Below are 20,013 nucleotides of genomic sequence, written 5' to 3' on the forward strand. Positions count from 1 at the left end.
TTTTCACTTTAATTTTCCTGCAGTACTTGTTTATCACCATGACTGCTTAATCACCGCAATTTGCTGATCACTATGACATAGGGTTGCAAAGATATGATCTTTGCAAATCCAGTGTTAGAACCGTTGACTGCCCAGTAGTCAACAGTCAACTACTTACCAGTGCCCTTAGAGACTGACGAAGGTTGAGATGAGTATCCCTGTCTTTCCCTCCAAAAGTAAAAATACCCCGCTGCACCCCTGTGGGTTCCCTGCACCTTCCCAGAGCACCTGGGTGCAGTTTGGGAACCAGAGAATACATATAATTATGAGTAAACTGTAAAACCCGGAGAAGGCAATGGCACCCCACTCCAGTACTCTTGCCTGGAAAATCCCATGGACGGAGGAGCCTGGTAGGCTGCAGTCCAAGGGGTCGCTAAGAGTCGGGCACGACTGAGCGACTTCACTTTCACTTTTCACTTTCATGCATCAGAGAAGGAAATGGCAACCCACTCCAGTGTTCTTGCCTGGAGAATCCCAGGGACAGAGGAGCCTAGTGGGCTGCCGTCTATGGGATCGCACAGAGTGGACGCGACTGAAGCGACTTAGCAGCAGCAGCAACAAACTAAAAAACAGTGCTGAATTTTTAAAAGTACTTCAAAACTAACGCCTAGGGAATTTCCTGGTGGTCTAGGGATTGGGACTCGCTTTCACTGCCAACAGCGCGGATTCAGTTCCTGGGTCCATTTCCCTGTGCCCCCTAACTCAGCACCATGAGTGGACAGCTGCTCCAGTACCTGAGAGAGACGAACTTGGAGGTCCCAGGCTCCGGGCTCTCAGAGAGACAGGTAGGAACAAGCCGGCCTAAGGATGAATCCTCTGGTCAGGCGTCCTCCAAGGGAAGGCAGGCCGCGATAAGGCCGGGTCTGCGCAGGGAGCACATTTGGATGGGAAGCGGGGCGAGGTGGGATTGGTCGGTCGCCCCGGTGCTAAAAGCAGGCTGATGCCGAGCTGCGGCGCGTCCCCACCTCGTTCACCCGCAGGTGGCGCCAGAGCGCAAGGCGGCGGGGGCCCCGGGTCCGGGAGATGGGCCGGGCGGGGCGAGGGGCGGGCCCGGCGTGTCTGCGCGTTGGAGCGCGGCGACAGTCCGGCCGCGGGAAGGATTGACGGAACCGCGCGCCGCCGGATCCTCCGCGGCCATGGCCGAGCGCGCCGCTCGCCACTGCTGCCTGGGCTGGGACTTCAGCACGCAGCAGGTATCGGCGCGGGCCCCGGGGCGGGCTGGTTGGGGCCGCTTCCTCCGCGACCCCGGGCGGGCTGGCGGGGACCCCGGCGCCCGAACCCTGGGCCGCGCTGCGAGCGCTTCTCTCTTGGGCTTCCCCGGGGACCCGGCACCTCCGCCAGGCCTGTACCCCGGCTCTCCCAGAAAGGGGGCCCTCCACCCCAACTCCTTCAAGGGATCCGCGGGCACGCGGCGGGGAAATGCCCGGGGAACCCAAAAGGCTGGCCTGCCGTCTTGAGCACAGGTTCCCAGGGACCCGAAGAAACTCAGCAGCTTTAAACAGAGGGCCAGACAGACGGGGAGACACGCAGGCGGAGCCAGTGACCGGGAACCAGATCCCGCTTGAAGCTTTTTTTTTTTTTTTTTAAGAAATGGGCACGTTGTACACCTGAACTTTGTTCCGCCTGTGACAGCCCTTGGATGGCACCAGCGTGCCCAGGTCAACGTGCCCGACTGTGCTGCTCCCCGAGTCAGGCACGCAGGCAAGCAGAGTCAAGATTTGCTTTCCAGTTTGGGGTATCAAGGGGCTCCTTCTCCTTAACTTAGGACATGGTCGCGGTTAAAGACAAACGCCTCTCCACAGATGGGTCAGGGGAGCAAGGCTGTGGTCTATCCCTGACCAGAAGCTCCTGGGGGGACCTTGGATAAGTCAGGTTGTCTTTTTAGGCCTCTTTCCCCATCTGTCCAGTAAAGGAGTTGTACTCTTGAGTTTGGAATCTGCTCTATTGGGACATGTATCTCTGGTCCTTGATCATGGCCTTTGGGAACAAACCGGGGACCTTGCCTGGTCTCTTAGATCCCTGCAGGCGTGGACACCCCAGAGACATCTCCAAACCCTGCCTCCCATTCCTTCTCCTCTAGGACTTGCTCAGACCTTCTTGCCTGGCACAGGAACCAGCTCATCTATGAACATCTACTTCTAGAGGATTTTGGCTTTGGCTGTTTGGGAGGGCAGAAATTCCCTGAGTGTTTCGGGGTGTTTCTGTTTAGCCTCCACTTCTTCATTTTACTAAGTCTTTGGATATGTCGTCAGATGAGGCCTCTTACCCGGATAATTGCCATGATGCACCCCAGCCTCAAGGAGTTCTCCAGGCTGAACCACTTCTAGAGGGCTGGGCTTCACCTGGTGATGTTCATATCCTTGGACCAGTCTAGTATAGAAGCTGAGGAAAAGTCTATCCATTATTTTTAATATTTTACCTTCCAGGTAAAAGTTGTTGCTGTTGATGCAGAGCTGAGTGTCTTCTATGAAGACAGTGTGCATTTTGACAGAGACCTTGTAGAATTTGGGTATGTACCTAGAGTGCCTGTGTGTGTGTAGGGGGGTGGTTTTGGGGTCCACCCTAAACCCTTTATTTTGGCCCCACTGCATGCCACTTGTGGGATGGTTGTTCCTTGACCAGGGATCGAACCTGTGCTCGTTGCAGTGCAAGCATGGATTCTAACCACTGGACTGCCAAGGAATTCCAACTTTTTATATTTATAAACCACACTATTCTGGTTTCCTCAAATTGCAAGAAGGGCGATCTTGACACATCACTCAACATCTTTATTTTGTGCCTGGAACGCACTCTCCTGCATTCCTTCTGAATTCTGCACGTGGCTTCGTATATGTAGTAGGTATCAGTTGAGACGCACTTTGTATCAAGCACTGTGCTGCATGCTGGGATTTGATGGTGAAGCAAAGAGTCATGGTTGTTGTTCTCTCAGTTCTTCACATTTAGTGGGGAAGATTGATATTAGGCAAAGACTGATTGATTAAAAAAAAAGAATTTTTTATTATAAACTCAGAGAAGGCCATTGACGGAAAGGAACTCACTTCTTTAAGTACTTATTGTAAAGAAGTGTGATCTAAATTTGGAAGAGTAGGTTAGAGAATGTTTCTAAGGAGGCAGTGCTTAAGCCAGGATCTGGATGAGTGGGGTTAGCCAGGTGATAGATGGTAGAGAGCTTTCCAGGCAGAAAGAATAGCATGTGCAAAGGCCCTGTGGCAAGGAGCACTGCTCGTTCATGGAACTGAAGAAGGCTGAGTGACTAGGGAGCAGAGAGGCTGGGTTGGGCCATATATGCCATGGAATGGAGTTTGTCTTTATCTTAAAAACTATGGTCATCCACTGTAGGGCTGTAGGGATTGGGGGAGGGGACAGTGTGAGATGGTTGTTTTTGTTTTTTAAAAAGATCTCTCTGGGTGCAGTGGGAAAGCAGATAGGATGTGGCCAAAGTACATGTTGGGAAACCACTGAGGAGGTTTTCCAAAGATCATCCGGCTGAGAAATGATATTGATTGCAAGAGAGAGAGCTGGATGGTAAAATTGACAGGTCTTGGTACAGAATTTATTATGAGATATGAGGGTGAGGCTTCTGGCTGGTCTTGAGGATGGATAGTAGACTGTGAAAGAGAATTGCTTTCTGGGGAAAAGATCATGATTTTAGAATTTTGTATTAGTTTGGTAGGCCTTCCAGAACAAAATCCCACAGACTGGGTGGTTTAAACAACAGACTTTTTAAAAAATTAATTAATATTTTCGCTGCATTGAGTCTCTGTGGCTGCGAGAAGGCTTTCTCTGGTTGTGGGGAGTGGGGGTTGCTCTCCAGTTTCAGTGTGTGGGCTTCTCACTGGGGTGACTTCTTCTGTGGAGCACAGGCCCTAGAGGCCAGGCCCAGTAGCTGGGATACATGGGCTTAGTAGCCCTGAGGCGTGTGGAATCTTCTTGGACCAAGGGTTGAAGCTGTGTCCCCTGCATTGCCACTGGATTCTTAATGACTGGACCACCAGGGCGATCCAAACAATAGACGTTTATGTTCTCACTCTTCTGGAGTCTGGAAGTCCAAGTTCAAAGTGCTGGCAGGGTTGGTTTCCTCTGAGATCTTTCTCGTTGCTTTCCAGACGGCTGCCTTCTTTGCTGCCTCTCACGTGGTCATCCTTCTACGTGAGTGCACCCCTGGCATCTCCTGGTTATTTATACCCTTATCTTTTATAAGGGCATCAACCATACTGGATTAGGGCCCACCCTGATGACTTCATCGTAACTTAATTACCTCTTTAAAGGTACTATCTCCAAACACAGTCACATTGTAAGGTACTGGGGCTTAGGACACGGTGAACTTCGAAGGACACAATTCAGTTCGTAACCGTTGTGGATTTGTTGATTTTGAGGTGGCTTGGAGTGGTCCTGGTGGACGTGCCCCTGCGTGTCTATTTTAGATCGCGTTCTGTTCTTGAAGCCTTCCCTTCTGGCCTGTCCGTCTCACTGCCCATCACCTTGTGTCGCCATCTGTTTCTTCCCCAGCTGATATGTCTCCTTGGAGCTGAGGTTGGAGGCTATCTTGCTTTCGTATTTTATATCACTACAGGCCACCCCTCTTAGAATTTTGAAAGTTTGTATCTTTCCAGGAATTGATCTATTTCATCTAGCCTATCAGATTTGTGGCCATAGTATTGTTCGTGCTGTGCTATGCTATGCTAAGTCACTTCAGTTGTGTCCGACTCTGTGTGACCCCATAGACGGCAGCCCACCAGGCTTCCCCGTCCCTGGGATTCTCCAGGCAAGAACACTGGAGTGGGTTGCCATTTCCTTCTCCAATGCATGAAAGTGAAAAGACAAAGTGAAGTCGCTCAGTCATGTCCGACTCTTAGTGACCCCATGGACTGCAGCCTACCAGGCTCCTCCGTCCATGGGATTTTCCAGGCAAGAGTACTGGAGTGGGGTGCCATTGCCTTCTCTGAGAATTGTTCATAATATTCCTTTATTGTCTTCTGATGTCTGTGAGATCAGTAGTGAAGACCCTTCTCTCATTTCTGATGTTGGTAATTTACATCTTCTCTCTTTTTTCTTGATTAGCTTGACTAGAGATTTATCAGTTGACCTTTCCATAGGATCAGCTTTTGGTTTCTTTGATTTTTCTCTTTTCATCTTCATTGACTCGTGCTCTGCTGCTGCTAAGTTGCTGAGTCGTGTCCAACTCTTCGTGACCCCATGAACTGCAGCCCACCAGGCTCCTCCGTCCATGGGATTTTCCAGCCAAGAGCACTGGAGTGGGGTGCCATTGCCTTCTCCAACTTGTGCTCTAATTTTTATTAAATTTATTATTTCTTCTCTTCTGCTTGGATTATTGTTGCCATATTTGAGTTTTTGTTTTTTATGTCTTTGAATATCTCAGTCTCTTTTTCTGTTGCTTCTTGATTTTGAGTCATCATTTAAAAGTCCTCCTCTCTCCAAAATTAGGAAGTCGACTTGGAAGGGCTTCTCATCCAACCCCAAACTTTCCCAACCCCCTTTATGCCCACTGCTCCAAGTGACAGCCTGGCAGGGTGAACACCTTGTATTTAGAAGACTTGTCTTTGCTGGTGCTTTTGGAGAATTGCCACCTCTGAGCCACACTGGGCAGTTTCCATGCCTTCTCTCTCCATCTTGCCCATCATCTTCCCTGTTCAATCTAGAGTTCCCCCACGAGGCTGGGGACGGGGTGCTTCTCCTTCTGCGGGAGGGATCCAGGATCTGCCATTGCCGGGCCCCCACCTGAGGCTCTGTCCCACATTATCTCTTCTACTTGTAGGACTCAGGGTGGAGTTCATGTTCACAAGGATGGCCTGACAGTGACCTCTCCGGTCCTGATGTGGGTCCAGGTAAGACAGGGATTCCTGTCCCTCTCTTGTCCCAGCCCGTCTCACCAGTATACTTGGAAATTGGCTCAGAAGCCTGAAGGTGGCAGCTCATGAGAGCCCCTGTTGGGACCAGGTCCTCCTGGGCAAATGGAATCTGCACGACCCAGGTCTTAGCTGGTGTCAGGACTTCTGAGCTGAAGAGACTCACAGAGGGGCTTCCAGGTGCTGAAACCAGAGGAGCTGGAAAGTCCTGCCATCTTGAAAAAGACACAGAGCAGACCTTTCCCAAACATTCTACTTTTAGGCCCTGTGTCCTCCCTTGTACCCTGAGATCCAAACATGGCCCTTACACTCTTCTCTTAGTGCTCAGTCCCCAGACCCTTCGACTCCAGGGGCAGGGGCCCTCAGCATGGTGACTTGTGACCTGCCCAGTTGGGCTTAGATCCATCCCAAGCCAGGCCTGCCTGCTCAAGACCAGTGAGGAAGGAAGATGCCTGTTGCCAGACCTGGGTTACCTGTGAGGCCACAGGACTAGGGTGTGGACAGCACAGGCAGGTGTGATAGGAGCCGAGGGCTCTCTCATTGACCACAGAGGACCTGAGACCCTGGAACTAGAGGTCAGACAACAGTAGCAACTGAATGTCCTCTGCCCACAGGTTTTTCAGTTCTCAGATGCTTAGCTGTGCTGCATGGCATGGGGGATCTGGTTCCCTGTCCGGGATTGAACCAGGGCCCCCTGCACTGGGAGCTCAGAGTCTTAGCCACTGGACCACCAGCAAAGTCTCTGGAGCCTTGTTCTGATGGGACCTTCAACTTTGCTCTTTGCTTCTCCATTGCATTGAAGTCATATCAGTATATGGTGACTGAAAATGCAGATAAAAGAAACAGAAATTTGAGCCACCTGGTTTTGGCTCTTCCTGAATACTTGCGTGCATGCTCAGTCCTGTCCAGCTCTTTGCGACCCTGGGGACGGTAGCCCACCAGGCTCCCCTGTCAATGGAATTTCCCAGGCAAGAATATTGGACTGGGTTGCCATTTCCTCCTCCAGGGGATCTTCCCAACTCAAGGGATTGAACCAGCATCTCCTGCATTGACAGGGGGATTCTTTACCACTAAGCCACCTGAGAAGCCCTTCTGCATGTTTGGAAGTCACCAGTTGGAGAGGCAAAATTTGAGGATTGCTGGTTTCTGATTCCATTTATTTAAAATATTTTTAGCATAGCTCACCCTTTTATTTGGTTGATGCTTACTCATTTAATTGATGTACTCTAGTGCTTCAAAGAGTCGGACACGACTGAGCAACTGAACTGAACTGAACTGAGTGCTTCCAAACCCTCAGTCATCGGTTCCTTCTTTATCTTCACTGACAGGGCAGGCACTTACAATCCAGGCTTGTGCATTAGCCTGGCTCCGTGGTTCAGGACAGTCACGGTGGCTTCTGTGCTTTTTCTCAGGCTTTGGATATCATCTTGGAGAAGATGAAGGCTTCGGGCTTTGACTTCTCTCAAGTCCTCGCCTTGTCTGGGGCGGGCCAGGTTGGTTTGCTGCAGCCTCTGTTCGCGGGGGCGTCTGTCTTGGGTGGTGGTGTGGGTGCTGAGGTGTTGGCTCCGCTCAAAGGACGGTGCACACCCTTGAGAGTCACTGCACATGTTTCGTTGCAGTGAAAATCCCTATAGCTGTTTCACCTTGGAGGATGAAACACAGGATCTGAGACAGTTCGTACAGTTAAATGTTGGACAGAAGAGAACGCTGGGTGAGGAGGAACTGGATCCAGGTCCTCCAAGGGGATGGAGGAAGCATTTGACATGAACTTATTATGACTGTTTGAGGGCACACAATGGCTTTTCTCTTTTCTGGAAGTAAAAATAAAGTCAGAAATCATGCTAACAACTATAGCAGTGTGATAATGACAAAGAACACCAAACGCCTAGCGTAAGCCAGGTGCGTTGCTGAACGTTTCACATACACTGAGTCTTCATAACAGTTGTACCAGGAGGTATCATGCAGTGGTTAGCACAGGGGGCTCCGGGTTTGATCCCTAGCTCTGCCATTTGCAAGCAGTGACCGGGGGCACGTTGTCCAGCTTTCTGGTGCCTCCATACTCTAATCTGCTGTGAGGTCAACGTGAATGTTAAATAGATAGGACAGTGCAAAAAAACCCCCAAGTTTTACTACTGTTTTTATTATCATTGCCATTTACATGGGGAAATGGAGGCGCCGAGAGGTGGTGTCTCTTGTCCAGAGTCACTTAGCTGCTAGGAGGGGAGTGAGGATTCCAGTCCAGTGTTATCCGAGAGGTGGTGTCACTTGTCCAGGGTCACTTAGCTGCTAGGAGGGGAGTGAGGACTCCAGTCCAGTGTTATCCTCTGAGTCACTCTGCCCCATGCTGGTTTAGCGTGTCTTCATGTCCTCATTGGAGAGTGCTCACCAACTCTTCTGAAGGTGCCTCTTCTTCCCCTGACCTAATGGAAGCGTATTGATTGTGTCCTTGTTCCTCTAAACAGAGTCCCTGGTGGTCTCGGCTGCCTCCCTCACCTGGACCCCCTCTCCCTCCCACGCGCCCCCTCTGCCCCCTTGGCCAGGTGTCCCAGGAGTGCCTCAAGCTTGCCATTTCTCTGACTGAGCGCTCCGTCTTGCCCCAGGTGCCCTCCTTCGGTGCTCTTTCTCAGGGAGTTGTCCCTCCCCACCTGGGACCACAACCCAAGTGTCAGCCTCGATTCCCCCATCCTCCTGCCCCCGCATTCCAGGGGGTCCCCTAATCCTGCTCATTTGTCCCTGACTCTTGAATCTGCCACCTCTTCTCCAGCGCCACCTCTGTGGCCCCAGGCCTGGTACCCACTGTGTTTCTCTGGGCCTCTGCTCCACCTTCCTGCCTCCAGCCTACCTTCTCCAGGACTCTCACAAGCACTTTCATCCATTCAACTCTGGCCGTCCAGAGTTCTCACCAGCCCAAGATAAAACCCAACCTCCCGAGCATGGATGTCAAGGGGTAGGCTGCCACCTCCCCATCCAGTCCCTTCTTCCCCCACCCCAACCTAAAGTTCCTTCCCTGCACATGCCAGCCGCTCTCAACCGCAGTTACTTTCTTCCTGGCACACCCCTGCACCCAACCCTGGGACCCTTTCCTAGTTACTGCATCCACTCCTATGCACACATACCCCCAGCTGGCTAGACTCCTCCCCGGCGTTTCCACAGCCCTGCCGCTGCACTTCATAGGGTTTTTTTGGCTGCGTCCGCGTTGTAGCACGTGGGATCTTTTGTTGCAGCACAAACTCTCTAGCTGTGGCCCGTGGGCTTAGTTGCTCTGTGGTATGTGGGATCTCAGTTCCCTGACCAGGGATCGAACCCATGTCCCCTGCATTGCACAGTGGATTCTTAACCACTGGACCACCAGGGAAATCCCTTAATAGAGTTTGTAATTGTCCACTTGTGTCTTTTCCCCTGACTAAACTCTAGCATCCTTTAGAATAGGGATGGTACTACCCTCATCCTCTGCCCCATCCTGGCATGATCTAGGTGATCAGTCAGTGTTTGTTGACTGAATAGTGGTAAATGAATAAATGAGTGAGTGTCAGATAATATTCTAAGCAATATATTTAAATACAGTTTTACAAAGGCTCCAAAATCTAGACCAATAATTGTTTGTTCCTCCATGTTTTGAGGTGGACAGGGCAGAGTTCCTCCTCATATTATAGAAATGAAAACCAAGTCTCATAAAGGCGATGAGCTCTATGACTTAGAAGTACTGAGACAGACTCAGAGTCCAGTTCTTTGGTGTGTAGTCTGGGCCCTTCCGGTCTCCAGGAGGCTGATGCGAGCTTGGGTTTTCCCTTGGCAGCAACATGGAAGCGTGTACTGGAAGACTGGGGCCAGCCAGGTGCTGACAAGCCTGTCCCCGGACCTTCCGTTGCGTGAGCAGCTACAGGTGAGTGTGGCCGGGTTGTGGGAGGCTGAGAAACTTCTACGGGAGGTGGTAGGGAAGAAGGGCTCCGAGCCCTGTAGGTCCTGAAGCCTAGGGCTTTTGGGCATTGTCAGGGGTGTGGGAACGTGGCTGAGCAGCAGTCCTGTGAGCATGGTCTGCCATGCACATCCCTGTGGTTGGGACAAAGGCTTGGGTGCTCACAGCCCTCATCACGTGGGTCCCTTGCAATCCAGCACGACTCTGGCAAGCTCCCTGCTCAAACTAGGGGACCTAGTGCCTCCCAGCGGTGCTGGTAAGGCAGGCTCTGGCTTCTTTTCTCCCAAGCTCCACATGCCCAGGCCAGCCTGCCCTTGGCTACAGCTCTGGCCCTCCGCCACTCCCTTCCTGTCTCTCCTGTTGCCTGTGGTGCTCAGGTACGCTTGCCAGAACCTTCTACCTAGAGTTTTCTGGGGAAAGACCCCGCCACCCAGGACAGACCAAGGTTTGGACATGAATGGCTTACCCATGGGTCTTCCAAGGTCACGTCCAGGGAAGAGACGTCCACTTCATCCCTGCTGTGCTGGGCAGTGTGGCCGCAGATGCCAGGTGGCCCCCAGGGTCAGCAGGCGGAGCTCACGCCTGTGCTCCTTCTTTCCAGGCCTGTTTCTCCATCAGCAACTGCCCGGTGTGGATGGACTCCAGCACCGCAGCCCAGTGCCGCCAGCTGGAGGCCGCCGTGGGCGGAGCCCAGGCTCTCAGCCTCCTCACCGGCTCCCGCGCTTACGAGGTGGGAGCGCCTGCCGTGATCTGGGGACAGGGGCTGGTCTAGGAGGAAGACCTGATTGGTGACCCTGGTCCCTTCTCCCTGGGGGTCTGGGAGGACACGCTGGTGACCTGCCCCTGTGGGAATCCTGGGAGGCCGTGTGGCTGCTGCCCCGTGGAGCCAGGCCCGGGCACTCTGACCCGTGGTTCTGAGCTAGGCCCTCTGCACTGCCCGTCCAGTGAGGGCAGGCCTGCTGCTGCTGCTCCCAGGTCAGAGCTGTGCTGTGTCTGTGGCTGATAGTGGCACCTCGATCTCAGCCTCTCTAACTTGGAGATACAAAGAGCACTTACATTTTGGGTAGTTTTGAAGCTGAAAGGCGTCAGCACTTACAGGCACTTGGTGCAGCTCCTGGGAAAGTAAAAAAAAAAAAAAAAAAAAATTGAGTACCTCTTTCTAATTGGCTTCAGCCACAGTCCCACCCCCTCCCACGGGGTGGCTGCTCTTGGCTCAGCCAGGCTCATGCCACCCGCCCTGGAGTAGAGGTTCGGGGGATAAGACTGACCCTATTTGGGTCGCCTGAGGTAGGAAGGATGTGGGTTAGGAAAATACGTGAGTCTCCTGCATGGGTGCCTTTGGTCAGAGCAGACATCCTGCCACATGAGAAGTGAGATTATTACCAAGGGTGTTCAACAGAAATCAAACATTTCCAGATTTCAGGAACCTTCTTACGCTCTTATTCAGAGCCTGCTATGCTAACTCTGTCAGGACTTTATGGAGTTGATCATTCTCCATAGGATATGGGTTTTTAAGCACTTGCACTCTTTTTCCAGCGATTTACAGGAAACCAGATTGCAAAGATTTACCAGCAGAACCCCGAGGCCTACTCACACACAGAGGTTGGTTAAACGTTCCTCTTTGATTACAAATCAGGGTCGAATTCTTTCTATAATTTTGCATAAATATACATGTCATGTACATGGGCTAAAAACATTGATGAGCAGACGTTAAGAATGATATGTGCTCAATTTGCTTTTATTCTCATTGTCAGGCTTTTTCCAAAGAAGAGGGAAAGAATGGAATTGTAGGAAAGAAAAGTCAGGGACTTTCCTGACTAGAAGGGTAGAAGTCAGGGTCAGAGTGGGAGCAGGGGGCCTGGTGTCTTCTGGGGACCACCTGAGTAGATCTGGGTGCCCTTCATCTCTGTCTCCTCAATTTCCTGGGCTTCCCCGGTGGGTCAGCAGTAAAGAATCTGACTGCAATGCAGGAGACCTGGCTTCGCTCCCTGAATCAGGAAGGTCCCCTGGAGAAGGAAATGACAACCCACTCCAGTATTCTTGCCCGGAGAATCCCAGGGACAGAGGAGCCTGGTGGGCTATAGTCCATGGGGTTGCATAGGGTTGGACCTGACTGAGTGACTAACACTTTTACTTTTGGGTTCAGTATCCTATCGTTGATGCAGGATGCCTAACAGGCGCTTGATAGGTGTGGAGTCTCTGTTTTCTTATGAAATTTGTGAACCTGGACCAGTGTGTCTCTAGCTGTGGCCCTTCAACCAGAACCTGTATCCCAGGAACCCAGGTTCCATTCCTTGAGCCATAGTTGCTGAAAGCCAGAACTTAATGCCACCTGAGAAGCAGCTCAACAGCCTGGCTAGTGATACTCATCTCTAAGTAATTAGAAAATGATCAGCTTGTGTTAAACCATGCTGCTTTTTTAATCTTAGCATGCAGTTTACTATTTAGTGAGTCGAGGTTCCAGATTATTCTGCAGTGTTAGCTATTAATGAAGGTTTTGAGTGGAGGGGATGATAAAACTTCTCCAGAGTCTGTGTGTAGAACAGAGGTGGCCCGATTGTGAACAGGAGGTGTTGGCATTCTCTCCTCTGATCCAAGTGCCTGTGATTCCCATGTGGAAGCACAGACCCTCAGGGTGACATTTGAAATCAATTATCGGTTCCTCCCATTCATGTTTGGGGTCTCTGGCTTCCAAAGGGGATGGCTTTCACTTCTACTCATTCTGAACCCCTGAAACTGTCTTGGTTGGTTCTGAATTCTGTGGCCATACATCTACTTCCTCTGTGAATGGAAGCCATAGAAATGGAGGAAGGAAATCAGGGCACCACACTCCCCGGCACATGGATTCCGGTGAAAACTGCCTTCCCTCAGGGTGGCGTCTTCATACGGTTTTGGTATTGTTGTTTGGCTGCACTGCGAGGCTTGTGGGACCCTTAGTTCCCTGACCAGGGATTGAACCCAGGCCCCTAGCAGGGAAAGCCCGGAATCCTTACCACTAGACCACCAGGCAACGCCTTTTTCCCCTTGTAATTGTTGAACCTGGCCGATTGATGACTTGTCAGAAACCGCAGAGCAAGGGGCTTTCCTAAGGAGTCACCGCTTGGTGTCCCCGCCACTCCAAATGCCCTGCGAGACCGAGGCATCCTCCGGCCTCTCACTGCTGGGGCGTCTTGCTCAGAGTTTCTACTTCCCTCCCCAGCTTAAAACCCTTGTCCTGTTGTGTGCGTGTCACAAGTAGTCGGTTGTTCATGAAAGTGAGTCATGAATCGCACGGTATCTTTGTCTTTCGCAGAGAATTTCCCTGGTCAGCAGTTTTGCTGCTTCTCTCTTCCTTGGGTCTTACTCCCCTGTTGACTACAGTGACGGTAAGTCCTCAGAGCCCAGCGATGGGCCTGTTCAGCAGGTGTGCGGCAGCGTGAACCGTATCCAGTCTTCCATCCTGTCTGTTGCCAAGAAGGGAGGGTATTAGTTATCTTTTGTGGGTAACAAATGAGCCCAGTGCTTTGCAGCTGAGGGCCATCAATGCTTATTATCTCACAGACTTTCTGAAAGTCAGGAATCAGTGAGTGGCTTGACTGGATGCTTCTGGCTCTGGGTCTCTGAGGAGGTGGCAGTCAAGCTGGCCTCCAGCATTGAGGTCACTTAAAGGCTTGACTGGGGTTGGAGGATCCTCTTCCAGGCCACACATGTGGCTGTTGGCCGGAGGCCTCAGTTCCTTGTCCTAACCCCCCCAACACCACCATATGGGAGCTAGATTTCACCCCAAGGGAAGGGAAAGAGAGATAGCAGCCAAGCAGAAGCTGCAGAGTTTTTACATGCTAATCTTGGGAGTGACGTGCATCACTCTGTCCCATCCCTGGGCACACAGACCTCTGGGTACCAGAAGGGACCACACGTGGTGTGCACAGTAGGGCAGGGGATGAACAGGCACCATCTTGTAGCCTGGCTCCCTCAGGAGTTATATTTTGAAGTTCTTGTTCACATTTGGAGAACTCAGGAGAGTGATGAGCTTCTGGAATCAAAACCCTGACAAAAATAAATGCAGATGATGCCAATGAGGAAGGAGAGCTGGGAGGAGCTTGCTGAAGTAGCTCTGGGTTGAGGCTAGAGCAGAAGGAGGGACCAAGGAGGGAGGAGGAGGCAGAGCAAGAGCCCAGGCCTGGGAGAGTGACCTTAGGAGACCCCTGGGACACTCCAAGTCTCTGGGAGTTCAGCTGAAGTGTGTGAGTGCTGTTGTGTGCCAGACACTGGTTTAGTTTACAAGGAGAGAGAGTAAAGTGACGAAGGAGTGCTCCCCAAGCTTTGCTCACGATCTGGAGAAGAAAAGCTTCCTCCTGCCCAGGAGCCCAGCTCCTTGGAGCTAGGCCAGCAGAGAGCTACACATGGAGCAGCCCGTTCCCACCGGTGTTCTCCACACGCAGCCGGGCTGCTGAGCGCTACCGGAGAAAGTTCCACTGCTGCTCTGGACACGACTGAGCTTCACCCTCAGCTGGGCCTCCACCCGTTCCCCTCATTGTCGCCTTAGAAGTCACCTACTAATTTACCAGTTGTCTAACCATCTCACATGGGGACAGGGCTCCAGCAGCACCCAGCCCACTGGTCTGAGGCAGGGTCCTCCTGGGCCCCAGGAAGAGGCCCATCCACCTGTGCTCTGGATTCTCCCCACTCTCCATCCTCAGGAGAAGTAGATTATTTTAGGGAAGAGTTAGCTGATCACCAGGGCTTCCCTGTTGGCTCAGACGGTAAAGAATCTGCCTGCAGTGCAAGAGACTGACCTTGGTTTGATCCCTGGGTCAGGAAGATCCCTGGAGAACAGTACGGCTCCCCACTCCAGGATTCTTGCCTGGAGAACTCTATGGACAGAGGAGACTGGCAGGCTACAGTCCCTGGGGTCGGAAAGAGTCAGACATGACAGAGTGACTTTCACACACACATAGCTGATCTTAGTGATGAGTATGAGGAAGTTTGGAGGCATCTGAGAACTTCCCTCGAAAAGTTAGATGTGATTGAGAAACCCACATTGGTGCCAGGGCTGCCTCAGAGCCTTGAACCCCAGGGGACACTCAGAGCCATCCTAGATGCTGCTGCTGGGAGCTGCCTCCCCTGACCAGGTCTTAGAGACCAGAGGCCCACTGCAGAGTGACCCAGAGCTGTTGTATACATTCCATCAGGGAAGAGCTCCAGGTACATGTTTGCTGTGAGAATGATCCACTCTTGGCTAGATTTGTGCATTTTTACAAAAGATTTTTTAAAAGATTTCTCTTGGAACTTCCCTGGCAGTCCAGTGGTTAAGACTCCACACTGCCAATAGAGGGAGCGTGGGTTTGCTCCTTAGCTGAGGAACTAAGACCCCACATGCCACAAAGTATGGCCCAGAAATTGGGGAAAAAAATGAATAAAGGACACATTTTTTAAAAAAAATTTGTTTTTTCCTTCTTGTATCCTTCCTTCCTTAGGTTCTGGAATGAATTTGCTGCAGATTCAGGACAAAGTCTGGTCACAGGCTTGCCTTGGGGCCTGCGCACCTCGCTTAGAGGAGAAGCTTGGCCGGCCGGTGCCATCCTGCTCCATTGTGGTAGGTCCCCTGCCCGGTGGCGAGGCTCACTGGAGAGCTGGTTTGCTGCTGGGGAAGTGGTATAGTACACACACACACCCCACCCCCGACACACACACATCCATCCATTTACACAAGGGCACGCACACTTGGAACTTTGTCTAGTACAAGATAAGTAGTTGACGTGAGTCAGTGCACAATGTCTGGATCCCTGCCTTGCATTCAGGTGCTCAGGCCTGGTTGCAGATTCCTGCCTCGTGGCGGGGGTGAGGGGGTGAGGGGGTGAGGGGGCTGGGGAGTGGACTTTGGAAAATTGCGCCCTGGAAAATAATTAGAATGGGAAAAGGATTGAAGGCATATGTTCTGGGTGATTGCACTCCTTAGGAAAAAATGCACAAGATGGAAATTTAAGGGATAGGGACCACCAATGAAGCTTGGGGCAGGCAGTCTGGAGAAAATAAAAAGAAGTGCCAATGATCTGGGGAGAGCACCGGCCCTGGAGCCGCACCGTCTGGGGTGGAAGTGGTCTCTGCTGCTAACCGCCTTTGTGACCTTGTGCCTGTTTCCTCTTCACTTCCACTGTCTCTGGAGCGGTAGGAACGCTACTACTTTCTATCTGTCAGGCTGTTGTGCAGAATGAATGAGGTGATACATGTAATATACTTAAGATGGTGCTTGGTCCCAGGGCTAATATGAAGAACACTTGGGATAGCCACATGCAGAAGAATGAGACCGGACCACTGTCTTACTCCAGATACAAAAATTAATCCATAATGGATTAAAGGCTTGAATCTAAAATTTGAAACCGTAAAACTCTGAGAAGAAAACAGGTGGTTAGCTCCTTGATACTCATCTTGGCAGAGATTTTTTTTGCATTTGAAACTAAAAGCAGGGGACTTTCATGGTGGTCCCGTGGCTAAGACGGCACATTCCCAGTGAAGGGGGCCCAGCTTCAAACCTGGTCAGGGAACCAAATCCCACCTGCCACAGGTAAGAGTTTGCATGCCACCAAAATGAAGATTGAAGATCCAGTGTGCTGCAACTAACACTTGGCATAGCCAAATAAATATTAAGAAAAAAACCCTAAAAGCAGAGACAACTAAAGCAAACCCAACAAATATAACTACAGCAAAATAAAAAGCTTCTGCACAGCAAAGGAAACCATTAACAAAGTGAAAAGGCAGCCTACCAACTGGGAGAAAATATTTGCAAAATCTACATCTGCTTCCCTGGTGGCTCAGATGATACAGAATCTGCCTGTAGAGTGGGAGAGCTGGGTCCAGTCTCTGGGTGGGGAAGATCCCCTGGAGGAGGGCATGGCAACCCACTCCAGTATTCTTGCCTGGAGAATCCCATGGACAGAGGAGCCTGGCGGGCTACAGTCCACGGGGTCTCAAAGAGTCAGACATGACTGAGCAACTAAGCATACATATCTGATAAAGGGAACGATTCGGTGAAAGAACTTTAACCATCCGTGTGGCACCCATGTTCAGCATAGCCACTGTCCATGCTCTGGTTTCTCCTAGTTGGCCAACTGAGTTCTTAGAGCACCCTGCACTCGGCCATTTGGTGGGAAGCACCTTCCCCACACCAGAACAAGTGGAAGCGCTGAGTGGGGCAGAGTGTTAGCTGTGAGGGAGACCAGAGCCCATGGAGAACCAGGCTACCACGAGTCCCTCCTGTTGGCAGTTCCAGCCATGGAAACACTTATCTATCAACAGGAGGAGCTGAAAACAGCCTTTGCCACCACGAGCAGAATGTCAAAGCCAGATCGTCATCATCATCCCGAGGGTGGGCTTCCCAGGTGGCTCAGTGGTAAAGAACCCGCCTGCCAATGCAGGAGACATGGGTTTGATCCCTGGGTCAAGAAGATCCCCTGGAGGAGGAAATGGCAACCTGCTCCAGTATTCTTGCCTGGGATAGAATGACCATGGGATGGTTAAGTGTCAGACGCGACTGAGCACGCACATATCACCCAGAGGGTGCCGTGAAGCCAGCACACAGAGCTAAGGGTGTCCTGCTCCATAGAAGCAGACAATTCAGAACCCAGGCAGGCTGATGCACAGCAGAAAGGGAAAAAGGAAGGGCGAACAGAAAACAGCCAAACCTCTGGGACCGGTGTTGCACACGGCTCTTAGTTTCCAGTCGATGGAGAGCAGTGTTTTGTCCACGGCAGCCAGCTTTGTTTGCCTTACACCAAGAACACATGCCTCCAAGAGGGGCCTCGTGCAGACGCGAGCAGCTTGAGGAACAGAAAAGAACTGATTTGGAAAAGTGTGTTTTCGTTTGAAACATATGTACCCACGTGATGGGGGGAAACAAGGAAAATTCATGTTTTCTGTCATCTCTTTTTCTGAAGGTGGTGCCCAGATGGCTTTCTCTCCCCTTCTGCAGGAAGATTTTTGGAGATGTCATGTAGCGACGCCTCCGCCTCGCAACCTCCCAGCCCACCTTTTTCGCCAGGAGTTGTGGCCTCACGTGTCCCTTGGCAGCCTCCTGCCTGAGCTGTAGCTCATTTCCCTCTTCTGCCCTGGGGGCTTCTGGAACTCTGCAGCTGTGCTCTGCCAGCCTGGGGGATCAGGGTTAACCCCCCCCACACACACACACCTTTCTCCTGTGAGGAGCTGTGCAGAGCTGCTCCCTGTCCCACCTGCAAGAGGACAGCCTGCCTCAAATGCTGCCCAAGCCAGCACCGGCTCCCCAGAGTACCCTTCCGTTTCATTCTTTCAACCCCCACCCTCATTTCCTGGGGTCACTTCCCCAAATAAGCCACCTGCACAAGCCCTGACTCAGACTCTGTTCTCTGAGGCAACCCAGGCCAAGACATTTATCTCCCAGGCTTTATTCTCGTGGAAATCCGAAATGTTGTTGGATGGAGCAAAGTGGTCTTCCCAGACAGTGGGAAATCCCTTTTCTAAAAGTTTTTCTGGCTGTGCCACTGGGCATGTGGGATCTTAGTTCCTCGACCAGGGAGCTAATTCACGCCCCCTGCAGTGGAAGGGTAGATTCTTAACCACTGGGCCACTAACGAAGTCCCGGAAATCTCATCATTTATTTTAAATTTTTGGAATAAGAGAAAGTCAGGGAAAGGAGAGGGTGGGGTCGGGGAGCTTTCTTTTCATAACTATGCTTTCTAAAGACTGTAGGTCTGTCTAGAAGGTATCCCTGCCCTCTGATCCCACAGGAAGTCTCGAAGGGGCCCTGAGAGCTTTGGTTCCTGGTGGAGGCTCTTCCCCCACGGCGCCTTTCCTTGGTTTATTTTCTTTAGAACATTGACCTCTGCGTATGCATGTCTGATTGCTCATGATCTGATTGCTGGGCTGTTAGAGCATGTGTGTAAGGCATTATCTATTTCCACAAGTTTGTTTAATAATTTTTAATGTAACATCCGGAATTTGGGGCTTACAAAGCGAGCCCACGTTGGGGGCAGTTTTATTCTAGCTGCCTTGACTCTCAAAATCAAGCGTGCCTTGAGGCAGTGAGACAACTTTGTGTTCATGGTTCCAGCCCCGTGCTGGGCTCCGCTGGTGTTCTGTGAACAGGACGTCCCAGCTGTGATGAGCCTCTCGGCCCCACCTAGGCCTGTTGCTTTCCCGTGGCCTGAAGGTGGGCAGCTGTGCCAAGCAGGTGGGATTTGCTTCTGTAGAACACACTTGCTTTCTCTCCTCAGGGAGCCATCTCTTCCTACTTTGTCCAGCGCTATGGGTTTCCTCCAGAATGCAAAGTGGTGGCCTTCACTGGGGACAACCCAGGTGAGTACCTCTTGGGACTTCACCCCCCCAGTAGCCTGCTTTGGTCCTTGCTGAACACTGGCGAATGCCAACCAACCTCCTGGGGAGGCCTGTCTGGTAGGCCCTCTCTCCGTAGCCACCTGCTCCCCTGCTCGCCTGAACACTGACTCCTTATACCTGCCCTGCCTTGGCCCTGGCTGTACCCACAGGGTACAGGTACCCACCTGGGGCCACCCAGGGCTGCCCAGCAAGGTGAGAGCTGATCAGTGGAGGAAGACAGTCAAGCCCACCCTCCCTGACCTGCCTTTTCTGTTCCAAAGTAAGCCTCTCAGTTCCTCCACCTCTTCCTCCAGTACCCAGCGTTAAGACTCTCACCCCTTTTCTGACGTGTTGTTGTTCAGTCACTCAGCTGTGTCGGACTCTTTGCGACGCCGTGAACTGCAGCATGCCAGGCTTCCCTGTCCTTCACCATCTCCTGGAGCTTGCTCAAACTCATGTCCATCGAGTCAGTGATGTAGATACGACTTACTCCTCATCGAAGCCTCTTGGTTCCTCTTCCTCCTTTTCTCTGGGGTTTCCCGACAGGTCTCTCAAGGAAGGCCAAATGGCCCCAGACTGCTGCCCCTCACCTCATCCTGGCAGCCCTTTCCTAATGAGCCACCAAATCAGGGTTGATGGAAAAAGTAAACAGAAATAGAATAAATGCAAATACAGTACCAACTTGAACTCAGAGGAAGGACAAATGATGAGCTAGTAGTGTAAGTGTAACTCAGGCATTGTTTGAACTTCAAACAACATGCTTTTTCAGTGTGTATCCCAAGGTATTTCTCTGAAATTGAAATGTGACTGAGTGCCCTGTATTTTATCTGGCAACTCTATGCCAAATTGCCACCCTGTGCAGCCATT

At 51.5% G+C, this 20,013-nt stretch overlaps 1 protein-coding gene across 2 annotated transcripts in view; it reads left to right on the forward strand.

Annotated features, from left to right (window-relative positions):
* Positions 1 to 1,104: 1,104 nt before the first annotated feature.
* XYLB (xylulokinase) overlaps positions 1,105 to 20,013 on the forward strand; it is a 46,074-nt gene continuing 27,165 nt past the window's right edge. The window contains exons 1-10 of one of the 2 annotated variants that reach the window (XM_070776061.1): positions 1,105 to 1,232; positions 2,466 to 2,548; positions 5,816 to 5,885; positions 7,319 to 7,399; positions 9,703 to 9,789; positions 10,424 to 10,552; positions 11,359 to 11,424; positions 13,115 to 13,187; positions 15,279 to 15,397; positions 19,047 to 19,128. In XM_070776061.1, the coding sequence (XP_070632162.1) occupies positions 1,176 to 1,232; positions 2,466 to 2,548; positions 5,816 to 5,885; positions 7,319 to 7,399; positions 9,703 to 9,789; positions 10,424 to 10,552; positions 11,359 to 11,424; positions 13,115 to 13,187; positions 15,279 to 15,397; positions 19,047 to 19,128 (847 nt within the window). In that variant the 5' untranslated portion in view covers positions 1,105 to 1,175. Of the gene's footprint in view, positions 1,233 to 2,465; positions 2,549 to 5,815; positions 5,886 to 7,318; positions 7,400 to 9,702; positions 9,790 to 10,423; positions 10,553 to 11,358; positions 11,425 to 13,114; positions 13,188 to 15,278; positions 15,398 to 19,046; positions 19,129 to 20,013 lie in introns of those variants that run through there. The other variant, XM_070776062.1, reaches the window with a different exon arrangement.

The sequence above is a fragment of the Bos indicus genome, chromosome 22 (genome assembly GCF_029378745.1).
Source record: "Bos indicus isolate NIAB-ARS_2022 breed Sahiwal x Tharparkar chromosome 22, NIAB-ARS_B.indTharparkar_mat_pri_1.0, whole genome shotgun sequence".
NCBI classification, from domain to species: Eukaryota; Metazoa; Chordata; class Mammalia; order Artiodactyla; family Bovidae; genus Bos; species Bos indicus.